At 34.5% G+C, this 18,649-nt stretch overlaps 1 protein-coding gene across 5 annotated transcripts in view; it reads left to right on the forward strand.

Annotated features, from left to right (window-relative positions):
- Positions 1-18,649, forward strand: part of DGKB (diacylglycerol kinase beta) — a 329,366-nt gene that overhangs the window by 42,632 nt on the left and 268,085 nt on the right. For 4 of the 5 annotated variants that reach the window (XM_065753425.1, XM_065753427.1, XM_065753426.1 and 1 more), the window contains exon 3: positions 16,680-16,756. The exons of the other annotated variant lie outside the window; for it this stretch is intronic. In XM_065753425.1, coding sequence (XP_065609497.1) covers positions 16,680-16,756 — 77 coding nt within the window. The remainder of the gene's footprint in view (positions 1-16,679; positions 16,757-18,649) is intronic. 5 annotated transcript variants of the gene reach the window in all.

The following is an 18,649-nucleotide window of genomic DNA, read 5'->3' on the forward strand; positions in this document are numbered from 1 at the left end:
CTTTATAATCATTCTGAACAAGTCTGATTGTGGAATTGTTTGATTTTTGTTGTTATTATCTAAAAAAAAAAAAAAAAGAGAAAATTCATCTTGAATCCTCCAGACTCATAATTTATTTATTTTTATGCAGTATTAATTACTGCTGGAAATGCATTGTTCTCGCTGAAATAAGTTTATTATCAGTATTTCTTTTGAAAAAACAGTCTGATTTCATTTTATCACTCTTCTCTATTTTTGATCATGTAGAACATTGCAGATTTTAAACTGACATGGATCCTTTCTGTTAAAAAATGATGCCAAAACATGGAGAAAGTGAACAAGGAGATAGATTTTACTAACTGCTTGTTTAAAGTGAAAGACTGTGAGTATCTAGCCTCTATAATAACCATCAAGAGTAAAGGACAGTTTGGAGGCACAGGTGAAAAAGACAATGGCAAATAACAAGATCACAGAATTCTGGATAAAAATAAAGAATGAAAATGTTGACAGAAAGGAAAGGTTAATTGTAGGCAAGGTAATAAGCATGAAATTATTGAGGTTTTTGTTGTTGTTGTTTTGTTATTTTATTTTTATTTTAGATTTGAAATAAATACAGAAGTTTTAGAGCCAGGGCAAAGGTAAATTGGGAATAATAATAAAAAGCATACAATATTCCTGGATTTGTTTTCTGTGTTCTCAAAAGGTACTAAGTATTACTTTATAATCAAATCTTTAATCAGTTATGTCCTGAATCACGTGAAAGCTTTAACAACTGAAATGATAGCTGTTCCCTTCAAAGTTGGACAGAAGTCAATTCTTGAGCTTTCTAAACTACTCATAGGGCACACAGCAGGCTGAAGACAAAGCCTTTGTTCTGATTTTCTAGCTTTTACATGGTTAGAATTAACTCCATATGATACACATAATTGCATTTGTGCTTAAGTTTCCAAGGAATTACGTGAATTCTGATAACAAGAAAACTCTGTATTTTCTGTAACACCGAATGAATGGCAGACACGTTGCCCCGTGGAGCTTTGGAGAAGCTCCTGCTGCCTGCAGGCTGTCATTTCCCTCATTCACACACCCAGCAGCAGTTGGCAGCTATTCCCATTCCAACGCCTTTCAGACAGGCTTTCCCATTTCCTCCCTCCCGCTGCTGGGATTCCTGTCCTCCCATCTTGCAGGACTGCATGTTCAGTCCCCACTCAAGGAGTTCTCCACTTCTGCGTAAGGTCTTTAGTTTGACCCAACTTTGCAAGGTGATGAATGAAACCGAGAGCATGCATCATTCCAAAACATTGTGTGTATCTGTACTGTGGACCCAGACTTGGATCTTACACAAATAAAAGAAAAGGCTGCTTGGGCATTTCCCAGGGAAACATGTTTGTACTGCACCTTGCAATGTGGTGTGATGATTAATAAACTATAAATCAATGCTAAACTCCCACCGAGCACAGCTGGATTCTATTTTCAGTTTATTTTGGGAGTTCTAGAATTCCTCTGGTGCCCAATTCAAGCCAAGCAGAGTAGCTTTACATAATAGTACCATTTGTGGGCATACAGAACAGAAAATTATTTTCATGAAGCAAAGCGTGATATTTTTTAGAAACATTTCATTTGGATATTTATAGAATTAAATACCAAGATATTTTATTTCAAAAAAAGTGAAATTCAGTTGTCAAAGGTATAATATGAATATTAGTTTCATCAGGATTTTTTTATCTACAGAAGCATCTAGGATATTTTTTGACAAATTTGTAATACTTTTTTTTAGGTTGTTTGGGTGGGGCAAAAGTCAGTATTTTGCACCGTCTTAAAATAAATAACATTTAAATATAAGTAAAAACATCACAGATTTTCGTATTGTGTAGGATTTTCATATAGATGATCTGTTTGAAGCTACCTTAGGAAATCAATTTCAAGGTTTACTTTGTCTAAAATAAGTTACCATTCTGTCTAGGCTTTTTTTTTTTTTTTTTTTGGTATTAATATCTTGTCTTTTTTTTTTTTTTTTCTTCCAATTTAGAGTTTGTTAGTGTATGCAGTAAAAGTGTGTAAATCACGTATTAATTTTAGCGTGACTTACGGATTATCTGATTAGCTGCCTGTGAGTGACATCAAGCTTGAGGTATTCTGACAAGAATCTATCAAATTTCTTAATGGTGCCGAGGATTGTGCGTCACGATTTTTAGGAGACTGTCTTTATTACATGACTTATCTTGGAGCAGTGATCTCAGACATTGAACGCCAGTCATTTGCTCTCTGCCATTTTCTTAATGGACAGTCTGGGATAAGTTCTATTTTACTAAGTGCATGTAGTATTAGAAAAATTTTTAAACAGAAATAAGTCAAATCTGTGCAAAATTTCAGCAAAAGAAAAGAAAAGAAAAGAAAAGAAAAGAAAAGAAAAGAAAAGAAAAGAAAAGAAAAGAAAAGAAAAGAAAAGAAAAGAAAAGAAAAGAAAAGAAAAGAAGAAGAAAAGAAAAAGCTATGCTTTTTCTCATGTGCCTAAAAGAGACTGTCTAAACTTTTTGTTTTTTTAGTAAGAAAAGGAATAGTAACGTTAGGGTTGTGAGGCTACAGAAAAATGGGCATGGCCTGGCTTGGATCATTATAAAAGCTGTGCAAAAATGGTGTATCCTGTATTTGCTATTAATTTTATTTTTGGGGAAACATTATCTGCTAAGTAGTATTCAATAGATTATGTTTACAGTTGTTTTTTTTTTTTTTACAAGTTTGTTCACTTACTGGCATTTAAAACATCATAGTTTCTATTCTTATATTTTTCTCCGCAGCTCATTCCCATAGCTGCTAGTTTATCTTTCCTTGAGATACAGCATCTCAGTATATGTCTTAGATCTTTTCATTATATACTGCCTACAGTGTACAGCCTTTACTGCATGCCCAGCAGGCTTCAAGACTTTCAATGCTGTTTTGTTTTTTGTTTTTTTTACCTCCTTTCCAGGAGTAGATTTCTTGGATTAAAGTGTCCTAGAACAATTTTTTTACAACAGAAATATTGGAATGTGTTGTTCTTTATTTCTAAAAAAAATCTAAGTTGTTTTCATCAACCCTTGACAAAGCTCCCAAGCAGCAACTCTGAAATCCATGAAGTCTTAATTTTTTGTCTTTTCTTTACTGTTTCCACTGTCCATACTAAATCTATCAGTTTTTTTCTTCTTTATTTTATTATATTTCCTTTCCTGAAGCAAGACAATATATTTCTAATAGATTTGATCTCTACAAGCAACTGACTGATTATTTGCGTTGCACTTACTTGGAATATAAATTTTGATTCATCTGTCCCCCATTTCTAAGTGAATTTATGACAAATCATCCTATTGTTTCCTCTTCTACCCTTAAAGCAAACTCTTTTATTATAGTAATTATTATTGAATTATTAATTATTAAATAAGACTTACAGGGTAATCTGAATTTTCAGCTGCAAGTTAATGATGAATACAAAAACTTGAGATAAGGTTGAATTTCTTTGGTGCCCCCAGCTTTGGCAGGGGAGTTGGACTAGATGATTTCTGGAGGTCCCTTCCAACCCCTACAATTCTGTGATTCTGCTTGCAGCTATAGTTTCCTGTTTCTGAGTGCTTCTAATGCTTTTTATTCATGCATGGAGTATGTGATGACATATTTGTATTTGTACAGTATTTGCTTTGGTATTTTTTGTTTGTTTGTTTGTTTGTTTGTTTTTTCCTGGAGAGTCATCAGTTTAGCCTATTAAAAGAAAACTAGGATTTCTCGAAACTTAAGTACAATCTCATCATTTTCCAAGGTTTTTTGGATGCTTATAATTGAGATATTACTGCTAAGAGCTTGTTTCTCTTAAGATATATTAGTTACTCACCTTTTCTACATTATGAGGGAGAAAAAGGAGGTGAAAGAAGGGAAGACAGTCAGAAGAACTGCTTTCACTTCTTACTTTTCCTGTGTTGTTTTTTGAAGTCTTATCTGCCTCTATCCTTCAATTTCTCTTAGTCCCTTATTTCTTATGTCTCTTCTGATTTCTTCTGTCAGATCATTTTTGCTGGAATTATCTTGATCTTAACATTCTCTGGATGGTATTTCTATAAATCTTGTGAACTGATTCATATATAATTAAATAAATAAACATGTCCTCTGTGAGTGCACTGTGGTAGAATGGATTAGGAAGGGATATAAATTTGAATGCTGGAACCTGGGAGAGCTCTTAGTTCATTGCTGTTACATTGACTTTTGTGTATGGCAACATTAAGATGATGAATGCCTGTGTCATGTTACTGGTATTTTGTTACATATTAAGCACTCTGTATGTTTTACAGAATTAACTAGGTCAAGTAACCTAATGTTTTTATAATCTCTGTGTTTTCAGGCTGACTGTTCATAAAACATTTCTACAGGCTTTCATTGTTTATATCAATCTTACATAAAATTTATCTTCTCTTATAAATATACATTAGGTTTCTCTTGGGGTCACAGAATCACAGAATGGCCCGGGTTCGAAGGGACCTCAAGGATCATGAATCTCCAACCCCCCTGCCACAGGCAAGGCCACCAACCTCCCCAGTTAATAGCAGACCAAGCTTCCCAGGGCCCCATCCAATCTGGCCTTGAACACCTCTATGGAAGGGTCATCCACAATCTCTCCAGGCAGTCTGTTCCAGCACCTCACCTCTCTCATCGTAAAGAACTTCCCCCTGACATCCAACCTTAATCTTCCATCCCTCAACTTAAAAACATTTCCCCTTGTCCTGCTTTCAGAGAGTTTACTCCCCTCCTGTTTATAGGCTCTTTTTAGGTACTGAAAGGCTGCAGTTAGGTCACCCCACAGCCTTCTTTTCTCCAGGCTGAACAAGCCCAGCTCCCTCAACCTGTCTTTGTACGGGATGTGCTCCAGCCCCTTGACCATCTCTGTGGCTCTCCTCTGAACCCTCTCCAACAACTCTCTGTCTTTCTCATACTGGCTCCAGACCTGGACGCAGTACTCCAGATGGGGCTTCACAAGAGCAGAGTAGAGAGGGATAATCACTTCCCAGTCCCTGCTGGCCACCCCTCTGCTGATGGAGCCCAGGATACTATTTGCTATTCAAGCTGCAAGAGCACACTGCTGGCTCATGTTGTTTTTCATACATCCCAGGTCCTTCTCTGCAGTGCTGCTGTCAAGGTCTGCTCCTTCTGGTCTGTAACATTTTTGTAGTTTGAAACATAGCTGATAGAATAGATAGAGCAAATTTATTTGTTCATATCCTTTTTTTTTTTTTTTCCCAACTGTACTATTATGGATTGGAAAGGTAAGTGGCTATTGCTCCAAATGTAATTTGATTGCTGACGTAAATGTAGGAACACTGCAAAGACCTAATCAAAGCTGGGGATATCACAAGGAATTTGGAAATCAGTATTGTTAGAGAACTGGTCACTAAAAGATGTTCTGATCACACTGACAGATAAACAACAAGAATTACTTCATAAAAACTAGCAATTTCATTAGTGTAGTGCTTGTCCATAGTGAATGTTCACTTGTAATGGTGCTTTATATGAAATAAATCAGCGAAGTATATGTTTTTTGAGGTATTTCTCTATACACTATGCCATGGGCCTGCTTTAGGGCTGCTTAATTCTCTGGAATAGAAGGAAATTAAAAGTTTCATGATAAGTAAGCAGAAGTTAAACTCGGAGTATGCTCACATTACAATCATGTTGTGATTATGTCTCACTCAGCAACTAGTTTAACTTAGCTACCTCAAGTATAAGGCTTACCTTTTCTCCTTTTGAAGTTAAGACAGGTCTTCAGTTCTTTAAGAGAAGAATTAAGCCATTGCTTGCTCATTAAAATTTATAGTAATTACAATATGTAAATAATATGTGTTGTATGTATGTGTATGTTTATGAAGGAGAGCTTAAAGCAATCAAGACTTTCATTGATAGTCTCTGACTTGTGATAAGATGCCTCAATGTCTACAGTCTGTAGCAATCTGACTTTAGGTGTACATACAGATTCATTTTTTAGTAAAATTCTTATTTGAACTCTTTGGTATAAGTTCAGTACAGTTTCATAGTTGGCTATTTTCATTCCTTTATGAACCTGTAGCTGGATGACAGAAATTTCATTCCTGTGAATCCTGAGTTGTTTACTAACCTGTTCAGTTTTTCTGCTTTAATTTGTATGGTAGCAGTGCATGCTTTATGCTAATGAATTCTTGTTGAATCTTGATTTGTAAGTCAAAGGTGTTCATACTATATAAAAATTTTGAATTCATAGAGCTTTGTTTTACCCTGCGTTCAGTTAAGCTTTGTGCATTTGTGGTATAAACTATGTTCTTCCCAGCCCATTTAATATTTGCTGTATGTTGTTTTGCTTGTTTGTGGTTGCTGTTGATTTAGGCTTTTTTTTTTCCTAGAATGACATCATATATATATATATATATATATTTGCTGTATAGTCAGTGTTTAAACTTCTTTTGCAATTACTTGTCTTGGCCATTATTTATCTCCATTATCTCCATTATTTATTTACCTTTGTTTATTCACTGCGGTATATTTATTTAACTATCTTTCATCAATGTTTTAGTTTGGGTCTGTAGGTACCTCTCACTCTTTCCTAAGACAGTGTTTGTAAATGGATATTTTCCCTATGTATTTTCCCAATAGCTATTGTCCCTATGGCTGTGATTTATCATCATATTTGAGCCTTTGTATTAGGCTGGAAAGGTGGAAAATGCATATGTAGTGAAATTTAGAGATGTATGTTTTCTAATGTACATGTAGTGAAAGTTAAAGGAACTGAGATGCATCAAGCAAAAAACAGCGTAAACTGATCATATGAGCTTTTCTTTTCCTGAAGTCCATGCATGTTTCCTCTCTCCTGAACTTTGTACTAGTACTCCTGTTCTAGGAAAGTCTGTAGCCTTTTCTATTAGAATATTAATTTTTTGTTTTTACTCTTCAGCAATACAGTTTCCTGTAACCCACTAAGATAGCAGCACATATATCCAATTGAATCAGTTTGATTGGAAAACACTTTGGCAGTATCTGAATTCTACATTTAGTTTACATTAATTTTGCTTTTTGCCCAATTAGGAATCATTTAAGTTATTTAATAGGGCAAACAATATAATACAGATATACCTGTGAGTAAAATGGAGGCAAGCAAACGTTGTTTATCTATCTTCTCAGTGTTTAGAGAAGGAGACAATACAGGAGAATTAACGGGAATACTGTGTATCTTTAAACAAAGAAAAATTGAGATGAACTGCTTGTCTTAATGATTTAAAGATGTCCTCTCTGAGGAAAAAAAATGTGTTGGGAAAGTTCCTAAACTTGTATGCTTCTTTCATCAGTTTGTGCTGTGTTGTTAAGAGTTTATATGATCCCAGTGTTATAACAAAACTTTGAAGCAAATTCATTGTAAGATCATTGAAGTGATGTTGTCTTATATATGTATATATATATAAGAGAAGAAATAGAAGTAGAGATCACATATATCAGTCCGTATGCTTACTGAAATTCTAAGTATATTTCAGAAGAATTCCTAGTGTGGGCTTAATAAAAGTTCTAGCAGTTAAATGCTCTTCTTCTTAACTTTGTTACTTCTCACAATTGCCAATTTTAATAGCAGTTCATAGGGAATTTACATGGCATGGAAATGTGCTCACTATTTTTACACGTTATATACTTCATGAAGTTCTGTAAATATGTTGTCAAGATTTAAAAACAAACAAACAAACAAAACTTATAAGAATAAATTCTTGCCATACCTGTCATTGATACTTTTAGAAGAAGAATATGTCTCAAACCTCCCTTGTGTGCTTCTCTACCTTGTTTTTCCCCTTGTATTTTGCATTTTGCAGATGGCATCTGTTACTGACCTTGAAACGCTTTATATATTTTTATTCTTCATAGATTTTTTTTTATGTGTAGCTTGTAATGAAATTTCTTATTTGCTTGGAATCTAGTGTTTCTGTGAAGGAGACACATATGGGAACTATTGCACAACTCCTAGCTTTATCTTGTCTTAAAAAGTACACTGTTTTGAACCAAGATTAGCAGCTTTATCATCTTATAAAGAAAGGACAGATACAAGTGCTTAAAAGAAATTAAAGTGTTAGATTACTGTGTTGCAAATAAGATAACATGTAAAACCAAATGTGCTGATTGAGACCACTAAGAACATGTGCATTTTGAATAAAATTTGGAAATAATAATTAACTTCATGTGCTCAAGCATATTTTTCAATTTTACCAGCTCTATAAAACACAAATAACTCCTTATAGGATGAGAGCCAAAACCTATACTTCACTAAGTTTGTTTGAACATTTGTCACACTGCTATTCTTGTAAGACTATCACTTTGTATTCTTAGTAGTGGTTGAAAAGATCCAGAGAAAACTGCCCTAGTGCTGTTAGTTCTTATTTTATGGGATTAATATGCATTTGACTTTAAAGCTTCTACTCCTGAGGTAAAAAATAAAAATAAAGAATGACAGAATTGTTATGCCAGGAGCTGTAGCACTTGTTTTTGGAGACCATTTCATTTCAACAGTTTCTCACCTCTTTAAGTACATCTTGAAATAGGAGATGAATGCATCAGAATCCTGAAAGACAAAACTAAATTGAGCTGGAGTTTTTGGTTTAAAAATTCATCCCTTAGTTTAGCATTTATATTCAGAAGGTCATTCATTGTAAAAGAAGATTGCCTTAGGTGAAAATCTTTCCATGTTAAAGCTAGAAAACATTCTGCTTCCATTTCTGCAGAGCTGAAATACAATCTCAGAAAAACTTTCAGTATATAGGGTATGGAGTATTGTCGCCGCATTAACCCTTAAACTTTTATCTGTAAGAGGAATAGTAAACTGAATGTGATACTTAAAAAACAAGAAATGAACCTAAGAAAAAAGATCAAACATAAAACAAAACCAAAACCAGGAGTACAAAACCATTTCAATAATTGTTTATGCTCCATGGAAGAACCAGATGTATATTTTAAATTATAACTTCTAATGAAATGAATGTTAATGCATCCTGATCATAAAGAAATGCAGAATGGTGAAAGATAGAAAGAAAAAATCCAACAAAAATAAATTCCCAACTATTTGTTACTCATTATTCCACTTAAAGTGCTTCTCACAAGCCCTTTAAAATAAAATTACATGGTTAAAAGAAGCCAGTTGTACCTTGGGTAAAATATATTGCCATTTTTTACTCACTCTCATACCAAGCAGGTAAAGTGTTTTAGCTTCAACTATTTCATGGGTTCCACGTGTGCAGTTACTATTTTTCATAAAGTGGGAGATACTTTGTGATATGATTTCCAACTCTTAAGCTTATAACATCGATGTATGTATTGGTTCTTAATATTCAATTTGTCTATTAAATGTTTTGGAAATACGTGTAAATATGAAAAAAATTGTGTTTGAGTATTGAGGAGCTCTATGTTCATACTGAAGGAAGAAATAGAGTAACCATTAAGGAAAAAGTCAGAGGTGAGAACAGCATCTAGGTTAAAATGCATCTTGGATTATCTACAGAGCTGTAGAAAAATTGCATTGTAATGTTTTCTTTATTTTATTTTTAGTTTATTTATTTATTTTTATTTTTACATTGTGAACTGTATTGGAAGTATTAAGTCAGGGTTAGGACCAGTGATTGAGCACCTGGTGGGAAGGCAGGGCCAACTCAGGGGTGCTCAGGTGCAAGCAATGCACCTGAGTGTCTGGAAGGGCTGAAGGCAGAATCCATTCCTTCCCATATTTCATTTAAGGGTTGGCAGTGGAGGAGAGGTTGTCTCATTTGGAGATTGCTGTCTACCTGTGTATCTTACAGGCTTTCTGATGGTAAGGAGTTTCTCTCATTTCTGTGCCTGCTGCTGTTGTGTCTTAGTGGATTCTTGCTTGCTGTGGCCTGGGAACTTGTTGCTCTGCTGTCTTGTTTTGCTTTGCATCATGTTGCAGGGAACTGCAAAACGTATCAATTTCTACCTTCCATTTTAGAATGTTTCAAATTACAGATTTTAATTCAACTATGATTATTTCTAACCTCTGTCATAATATATGCTGAATTATGCAAAATAATTGTTTTTAACTGTGTGAAGAGTTCAGTACTGTTTTTTTATTCACTTGAGCTATTATTTTTTTTCTGTAATTATAGAAATAATCTTTTTTTGTAGAATGGTTTGTGTTCAAGTACATGGCTGTGTAAGGATACACTGTGTGTATTTAATGTTGTTCAATAACACTTGAAGCCATTGGTAAACTTCAGGTTAAACAGATGATGCGTACAAAATATAGATACATTTTACATGGTTATATTACAGAGAATAATTTTGGGTAAATAACAGAAAGAAACAAATTACTGAGTTTCCAAAATATTTAAAAAGAAAACAAGTTTACTGAAACGTGTTGAGCCGTGTTCCCTACTTCTGCTTAAAATCAGAAACAATATGTGGTAGATTTCAAGCTAAGCTTATTTGATTCTTCCCAGCTACACAGTTAGTACTTAAAGCTTGTTTGGGATGGAAATATATTGTCAGTGATAAATCTTCCTTAATTCCATGTAAAAGGGAATCTTTCTATCACTGTTCTTGAGTTGGCAGGCTGTATCAGATAGTGTGACCAGCTATAAATAAGCAGGAAATGAGAAAAGAGAGAGAAAGTGATGCGAAGTTACCTATTTGAATGTTTGTATTGGTTTTGGGGCTCAGACAAGATGATAAAATCTGAGGACTGGAGAGATCTCCAGTGGCATTTAGTCCTTCCTGTTCTCAAGGCAGGGTATTGTGTCGTATTCACTATATCGGTAAGTACTGCTTTTCTAAGTTGAGTTTTAGAATGAGTTGCAGTATTATGGTTTTCTCACATCTTGAATTTAGGATGAGGGAATGCTGTACCAAGACCCTGAGGGAACTACCAGCCCTGACTATCCCTGACCAGCCCGCCTGGGGCCCTGAAAGTCTAAGGACCGCCCTCTTTCAAACCCCAGGGATTCCCTGCACCCTGTTTGTGGTCCAGGACCCCGTTTTAGCTCCTGAAGCAACTCTGTTGATCACTTAATGACTACAGCAGGCTTCCCCACAGCCCTGCCCTGCCACAGACATTGAAAAGATTGGCCCACTCATGGCCTTGTGTCTCACCCTTGCTTTATGCATCCCCATTCACAGGGTGATGACCAATACTCAGGGCAATGGCTGCTCTCCATCTATGTCACACTATGTGATAAAGCTTGTGTAGCAAGATAAGCCCTGGGTGTCAGACCCTGCCTTGCTGTCCCAGAACTGAATACTACTGGCCCCAGAGAGCCTGTAGCCATCATAGCACCCTGAAATAATGAACTTTACTTTCAGAGCTACTCTATGATGATGTCTTAGATTGTTTCAACGGCAATTTTCTTAGTATTCAAAGGCAAAGGTGTTAAATAGTATCTTGAGTAAGATATAGAACTGTTTTAAAAATACTGAAGGTGAGCAATAATTGGCTTTATTTTTCTTCTCAAAATAATTCTAAGTACTCAGAGCAATTACCTGCAGCTTCTTTTAAGAGTGTGTTTTTGTTCTTTACTTTTTTCTTCCTATCTAGACTTTAACCTACTGCAAAATTCAGGCCCCCCCTCACCCCCAAATCTCTGTTGTTCACCATGTGCTTCTGTTTGAACATCTGCTACAGTGAAATGGGATTTGGTAGGCATTTTCTGTTAATTTGGACTAAAGATATGCTGGCACATGCTATTGCTGTTTGTATTTTTTTCATGAAGAAGTCTGATTGTACAAGTATCATTTAGTACTACATATCAAGGAATAAAATTGATAGAACTTTCTTCTAATGTTGTCATTAAGAAATACACGTAAAGATAGGTACAGATTTTGTAAGGAACAAGAGGCATCACTGAGGCAATGTGTAAAGGTGAGTGGCAAAATGCTGTGCTTTTTTGCTTGGCAAGAGCTCTGAATTGAGCAGCTGCTGCAGGTCCTATTGCAAAAGTTATTTGCCACCGTATTTATTTAGGCAGCCTCATCCAGTTCTGCCTGAGTTTTTAAGAATCTCTTTGCTGATTGTTCAGTTGATTGTTCTTGCTGATTGTTCAGAGAAATGAGTAGAAGAGTGATATGCTAGAGGTTGTTGTCGTTCAAATTCTCTAGAATAAGTGCTACTGCAGTTGTTGGTAATGACTAATGAGGGGAGATCTCCTTTATAGCACTGGACTGTGATTGTCTTCCCAGCCTGGCAGCTGTTTTCAAGGTGACAGTAAGTTTTGTGATATTAAAAGAAACCCAAAAAACAAAAAGCATTTTTCCACTTTTTAATATTTTTTTTTGTGAAATTTGCTTCAAAAGATTTCTGCTTGATAAGCCAACGTATAGGTACAACCTATTATATTAAGAGCTTAAAGCAGTGAGCCTCCAGCCCTATGCTACCAATTTCTGATTGCTCAGTATCAACCACCAGAACCTCTGAGCAACACTGACATGCTGTAGGATTCAGAATCATACTAGAAAAAACCTTTTTACTGGAATAACCTTTTTTTCTGTTGAGAGTGAGAAATGCTGATGCATACAGCTTTGCTAGCAGGCTCAGCCTTTTGAGTATACTGGCATTCGTAGACCAGCAGAGATTTAGCTAAATCTTAGGCATAGCTTGAAAAAAAATTTATTATATGGTTCTCTGCATAAAAGAATCTCTAAAGTAGTGTCAGCTGTTTATGAGCTGGTTTGGTCTGGTTTCATGATGTGGACCAGGTCCAGTGGGGGACCCATGGACCCCTTCCCTGGGGAAGGGGGAAAAATGAGGAAGGAGGAGGGAAATGGGTCTAAAAACAAAACAGTGACAGCAGTCTGAGGAGGAAAGCTAATTTACTAAATAAGATATTGGAATGCAAAATAACACAATATAATACAATGCAATACAATATAATTGTAATTGAAGCTGGTAAATCAAATAAAATGAGCAAGAGAGTGTCTGATAAACCGAAGGCCTTATGCTAATGCTGAAGGTGAGACGACTGGTGAGCAACTGCTGATTGTCAATCCAAATGGGAAAAGGCCTGTGTCTCATGACATGCAAACATCTTTCCCTCTGAGCGGAAAAGTGGAAAAATGCAAAGCAACGCAAAATCCTCTGGCATGCATAGTTCCTCTTCACTTCTGAGACAGATGTACCCAGAGCTATCGATGATCCACAGAGCTGGAGCATTAACTAACTGTCAATGCACTACATGATGTTGTGATGTAGAACACCAATAACAAAAATCATAAAACCATGGCAAGTAGAAAGAAATGTTATTGTATATATAAATGCACTTATGTTTATGAGCACACATTTTTATTATATAATTACATCCACAAAAGGAAGAAGAAAATCATTTTAGTACAAGAATCTGTGAAGGAGTTACAGTGAGAAGGGGGTGTTGGGCTTTTTCGCATGCTTCATATTGTCTTAGCTATCATGCAGTACTGTCAAGTTTGGGCTATGCTTTTGAGTCATGCCAGAAAATGATACATTGCAAGTTTTTTTTTTAAACTATTGTATTATAGATGTATAAAAAATCACTAGTACTTTGGAGCTTTTATATATACACTAAGACATTGATCATTTTAAGACTTTGGATGCTTATCTGTGATATCTTTACAAATTATATGATCACTTCTGGATTTATAAGAGAATTAATTGTGATCCAGACATTGTTTTCTAGTGCTTATTTGCCTTTACATGTGATTTTAAAACCGCTACTTTTTTTTATAAGGCCTTCTTATGGATCATTTATTTTTCTGTTCTTACACTTCCCAAGAACTTTTCTTGGTGCGTGGTTGAAAGTGTAGAGAAAGTCTGTGATCTGGGCTCGTTTTCCTAATGTTTGATGTTTTCCTTTTATGGGAAGAAAACAGTTCACTGAAATCCAATCTCAACTTAGTGTTTAATCTTTTTCATCTAGAGCTGAGTCATTCTGAAAAATGAATCATAATTTTCATGTGGGCTAAGTCTTAAATGATTTGCAACTTTGTATGTAAATTAGCCTTCTGTTATAAAAGGTATCTTTGTTAGAACTGAAAGATACTTAAAAAATCAGATACTTTGACACTTTGAGTATCTCCGTGTTAAATCTGCAGGTTTATTTTTAATACTTTGTCATGATTTTGATTGTTTTGCCTTTGTTCTAAAACAATGCCTTAACTCAGGTTTATCTATGTATTTATTGCTTCGAATATTTTGTTTAAAAGGAAAAAAAGAAAATAAAGTTAGCGGAATACTCAGCTACTGTTCTCAAGTGAAGCAGTAGCTTTTTCAGTTAGCAGTCTGTCACACTATGCTTAGCCTGTTTGCTCTTCCTCAGACATGAGCTGGGAAAACACAGCTCACCTCCCCCCAGGAGAATTCTAACTCCTGAACCACATTTTCCATTTTTCTCCCATTTCCTTGGCTAAGTGAACACTGCTGTTCTCTGTTCAAATTACTGCAGAAGATGATATGACATATAAGGGTTTAAATCCATACAGGCAGAAAAGAGAACTGAATGGCTTCCATATTTTAAATGAATTCCCAAAGCACTGTGCTAGTAGGTAATAAAAATAATAACATTGTGAAGATGTAAAAGGAAAAAAGTTTTATGAAGTGAATTTTGCATTTTACATTAATTGAAATTCATGAGATTTGAGGACTACAATGATGTACTATGTGCTATATATGTCTGCATACTTAGAAAGTGTTAGGATGGAGCATCTCATACAAAGAGAGTCTGTCCATGAATAAAAAAGAATGAGTGATCTCTAAAGAAGTTTAAGACCATTCTGAACTTTGAATATGTGGATTATTCTTCTGAATTTGCTGAGAAATGTAATTTGCTGAGATACATAAAGCAAAACATACTTTGCAGTAACAGGCAGAATGCAAGTTTGCATTTGAGGTTTGTGTTTACACCACTGGTTTCCAATGAGTATACAGATGATTTTGATCAAACTAAATAATGGAAAAGGAACCCCTAGCATTGATATGACATTTTCATAAGTTTCCTCCCAGGAAATTATAGTTATTTTTGTTATAATTTGAGATTTTTTTTCTATAGTGCTCTTACTTAACAATTTTTTTTCTGTCAGTATAATTGAAAACATTCTATTTGAATTTCTCATTTTTTTTTATTGGTGTAGACTTTCCAAGATGCTACTTGCACTTGAATGTGAAGGAAACTTGAATATTATCTTTACTGTCATATTGAAGATGGAATGTTTATAATACTAGTTTGGCTGTTAGAGGCTGAGTAAGAAGAATTATTTCTTCTGAGGAAGGTTAACACTGTTAGTAATTGCATGCGCAGAAAGTTGTCCTTTGATGTTTAGCTTAAAATATTGTTGTCATTTTCTGCTGTTTAAAAATAAACATCTCAATTCATGTTAGTTTTGATACTATCCCATGAACTGAAATAATGATTGAATGACTGTGAACAAAAGGTTGTGAAAAATTCTTCTGTCTTGCCTGTGAAATGTATAGCATGGTGATTGCATTAAATATAGCTCATGTCCAGAATGAGGAAACTCCTCAATTTTGCTGGGACAACGAAAGCAGGAATTACATCCAGAAAACGTCTTTTCTTGACAAGTATTTCAATCATGGAATGTACTATGCTTTTTGAATGACTGCATTAAGGGAAAAATTTACATAGCACAAGTGTTGATTTTAATTACAGATGCATAAACATAATGTTTCTTTGAAGATGACAGAAATGTTATCTGGAAAAATACAAAACTAAAGAAGCATGCTCATTATTTTTTTTGTCTTTCCCAGGTTTTTGTTGTTCTCCTTTCCATCCAAGATTTGCTATGGAAATAACTATCTAGCCATTATGTATACTTGTTTTCTTTTGTAATGTTATCTGCTAGTTGATGATTGACTCCAATGTTATGCCCACTATGCACATTTGACAGCCATGCTTTTCAAAGACAGAATTCAGTTACATTTTTTATTATGTTCCAAGATTCTTAGAGTGGAAAAGATGCTTATGTGCTAAGTGAATGTGAATTCAAAAGATTTAAATATTGACTGCTTATTGAAATAAATCTTTTGTTCTTTTTACAAGTGGATATATTTTTTTTAACAACGAGAACAAAAATTGGAAAAGACCAACATGCTTCTGAACTGCTGTGATATAGCATGGTTCTGTTAGCCAATAATCAAAGTTCTTCTGTCAGATAGTTGTTAAAATATCTTGGAGGTCTGCAAAAGATGAAGTTTCAGTAGCAACGTTGGTTTTCTGTGATGAGTCTGCAGAAAAAGATATTTCTTACAAGATGGCCCTTTTCTTTGATATTGTCTGGATCCTCTATTATTTTCCCTACTCACTGGCATCTATGCCAGATGGGATTTAGTTCCACTGTTGGGAATGAACCTGCTTGGTAGATGACTCATGTTTCAAGGACAAGAAAAGGATGTTTTTTATAACAGTCCTTGCAAACGACTATTTGAGAAATATGCTGCTTAACAGCAGTTAAGAATTGGAGTGAAGAGTATGTGTTTATGAGCTTTGTGTTTACTTCCCTTTCTTAAAGTATTTGTTAAGAGGGTACTGTATGTTCTCATTTTCTTTATGCTAGCCGCTCTCATACAGCTAGAGAAAATTACTGATGCACTTGAGAAAAGCTATTAGCAGTTTTCTTGTTGTTCTTTTAATTACAGATCATGTTATGTGAATCAGTATCCTGTATTTTAACTTTCTCTCTTTTTATTCTTCATTTAGATTCCACTAAGAAAATTAAGGATGTCTTAGAAGAGTTCCATGGCAGTGGTGTCTTAGCAAAATATAATCCAGAAGGGGTAACTTGTCCTCTTTCTTTAATTGTTGGGATTGGTGGGGAAAGTTTACTAAAAGTTGTAAGAATTTAAAGCAGAAGTATTTTTGTAAATTATTTGCTTGTGGGTAATTGAATTTGTTTGGAAATAAAAGTATTGAATGTTAAACATTGCATTAGACACATTTGCTTAGTTATCTACACAATTTAATAACTAGAACAAAAAAGCATTACAAATAAATCCCACAACCAAAAAAGTTTGTACTTTCTAATTCTTTTTAAGGATTACAGATATTAAGATTATTTTCAAATTTTTAGATGAGTGAAATCTGCTAAGATATTTTTCCAAACTTTGTTTTTCTTACACTGTTTCTTGTTTCTGGTACTGGGGGAATCCTGTTTTGTGCATTTCTTTTTTTCTGATATTATGAAACCAAGAATTCAATTGAACGTGGTACATGTGTATTGCTTCTACAGAGTCACTACTAAAGAAAATATTCTGTCTTGAATGATAACAACAAACAAAGTTTATTTTTGAAATTCACAATTGCAATTTTTTGTTTAGCACATCTTAATAATGTGATTCAAAGTGTAGCTAAATAAAACCATTTCATCAGTGTTTCTAAATATGTTTGTGATATGTAGAATTCAGAATAGAAAAATGAACTCAGCTATTAAGCATGACTTGGACCTACATTCAATATACGGTTTTTAAGTAAGGCATTCGTTACCAATTAAGTATTGAAAGATTATTTTATGCTTTGAGATTACAAAACATAGCATTGTTCATTTGAATCAGTTTCTGAAGAAAATATTTTATATTTCAGTAAAGTAGTGTGAATTTATTTTGAACTGATCATCTTAAATCTTCGTTATTTTATTTATAATTTTATTTAAATTATACCTTGGAATGATCAAAACATTCCCATCATTTTATATCTTCTCTTCAGTGTCATGTAGGCTGTAGAATCACCTTCAGTTGATTTGTGTGAGAATGCAGACATATTGTTTAGAAGTGTAAAGTAATTTACATTTTTTAAATGTGTATTTGTATGTTTAAATATTGTGCTTTCATGTAGATGGTAAATAACTTTATTAATATTTACTCTATATAGAACTATTAAGTTGTGTTATTAGTCTCTTTTAACAGTCATTCTTCCAGTTTTTGATATGTAGAGGTTGAGTCTTAGTGAAATGTATGAATGTATGTATGAAATGTATCAGTTTGGGCAGATAGGAAAATTGATATAATTGAAGCCAAAATTTGTGCAAATCTGGAATTACTGAACACAGTACTTCCTGAACTGATTTTTTGACTCTGTACCTTTCCTGGCATTCTTCATTTTGGTTGGCTTTCATTGTGGTTGCTCTGACCTCAGCAGGGGTCAAACTATTGCATGTTACTTGATGGTGTCAGTCCCAAGCTATGGCTTTTTAATTTTTCTGTTTAGCACTTTGAATTCAGGGAGTGCAGCAAAAGGAGAAAAAACAGATAGAAAACAGCTATTTTGTATCTAATAGCATTTACTAGTTCAGGTTTCATGTCATCAGCTGCTGAACTGCAAAAAGAGTGAATGAAATTTCTTCTGCAACCGTGTAAATATAGTCAGTCAGAGCTCCCTTTGCCTGGGTGTTTCTACGTTTTTGACAGCTGTTCACCTTGCTATATGGATAAGCCCTTTACAGGATGGCTTGAGAGTTGGTTGTATCTGGTCAGATGAGAACTCCTCGTATTGCATGCATTATTTAAATAAAACAATTATTATCTGTAAATGAAAAAGAAGAAAAAATAAATAAAAGCAGAACCCTCCCCTCCCTCCCCCTCCATGCTATTCTAGTAGATTTGGTATGGTGTGACACACAAAAATGGATGATCCAGCTTTACTCACTGACGTATTGTAGCTAACCCTTTAAACTT

This window comes from Cyrtonyx montezumae, unplaced genomic scaffold, assembly GCF_038088225.1.
Source record: "Cyrtonyx montezumae isolate F1298 unplaced genomic scaffold, pur_monq_1.0 scaffold_8, whole genome shotgun sequence".
Classification (NCBI taxonomy): Eukaryota; Metazoa; Chordata; class Aves; order Galliformes; family Odontophoridae; genus Cyrtonyx; species Cyrtonyx montezumae.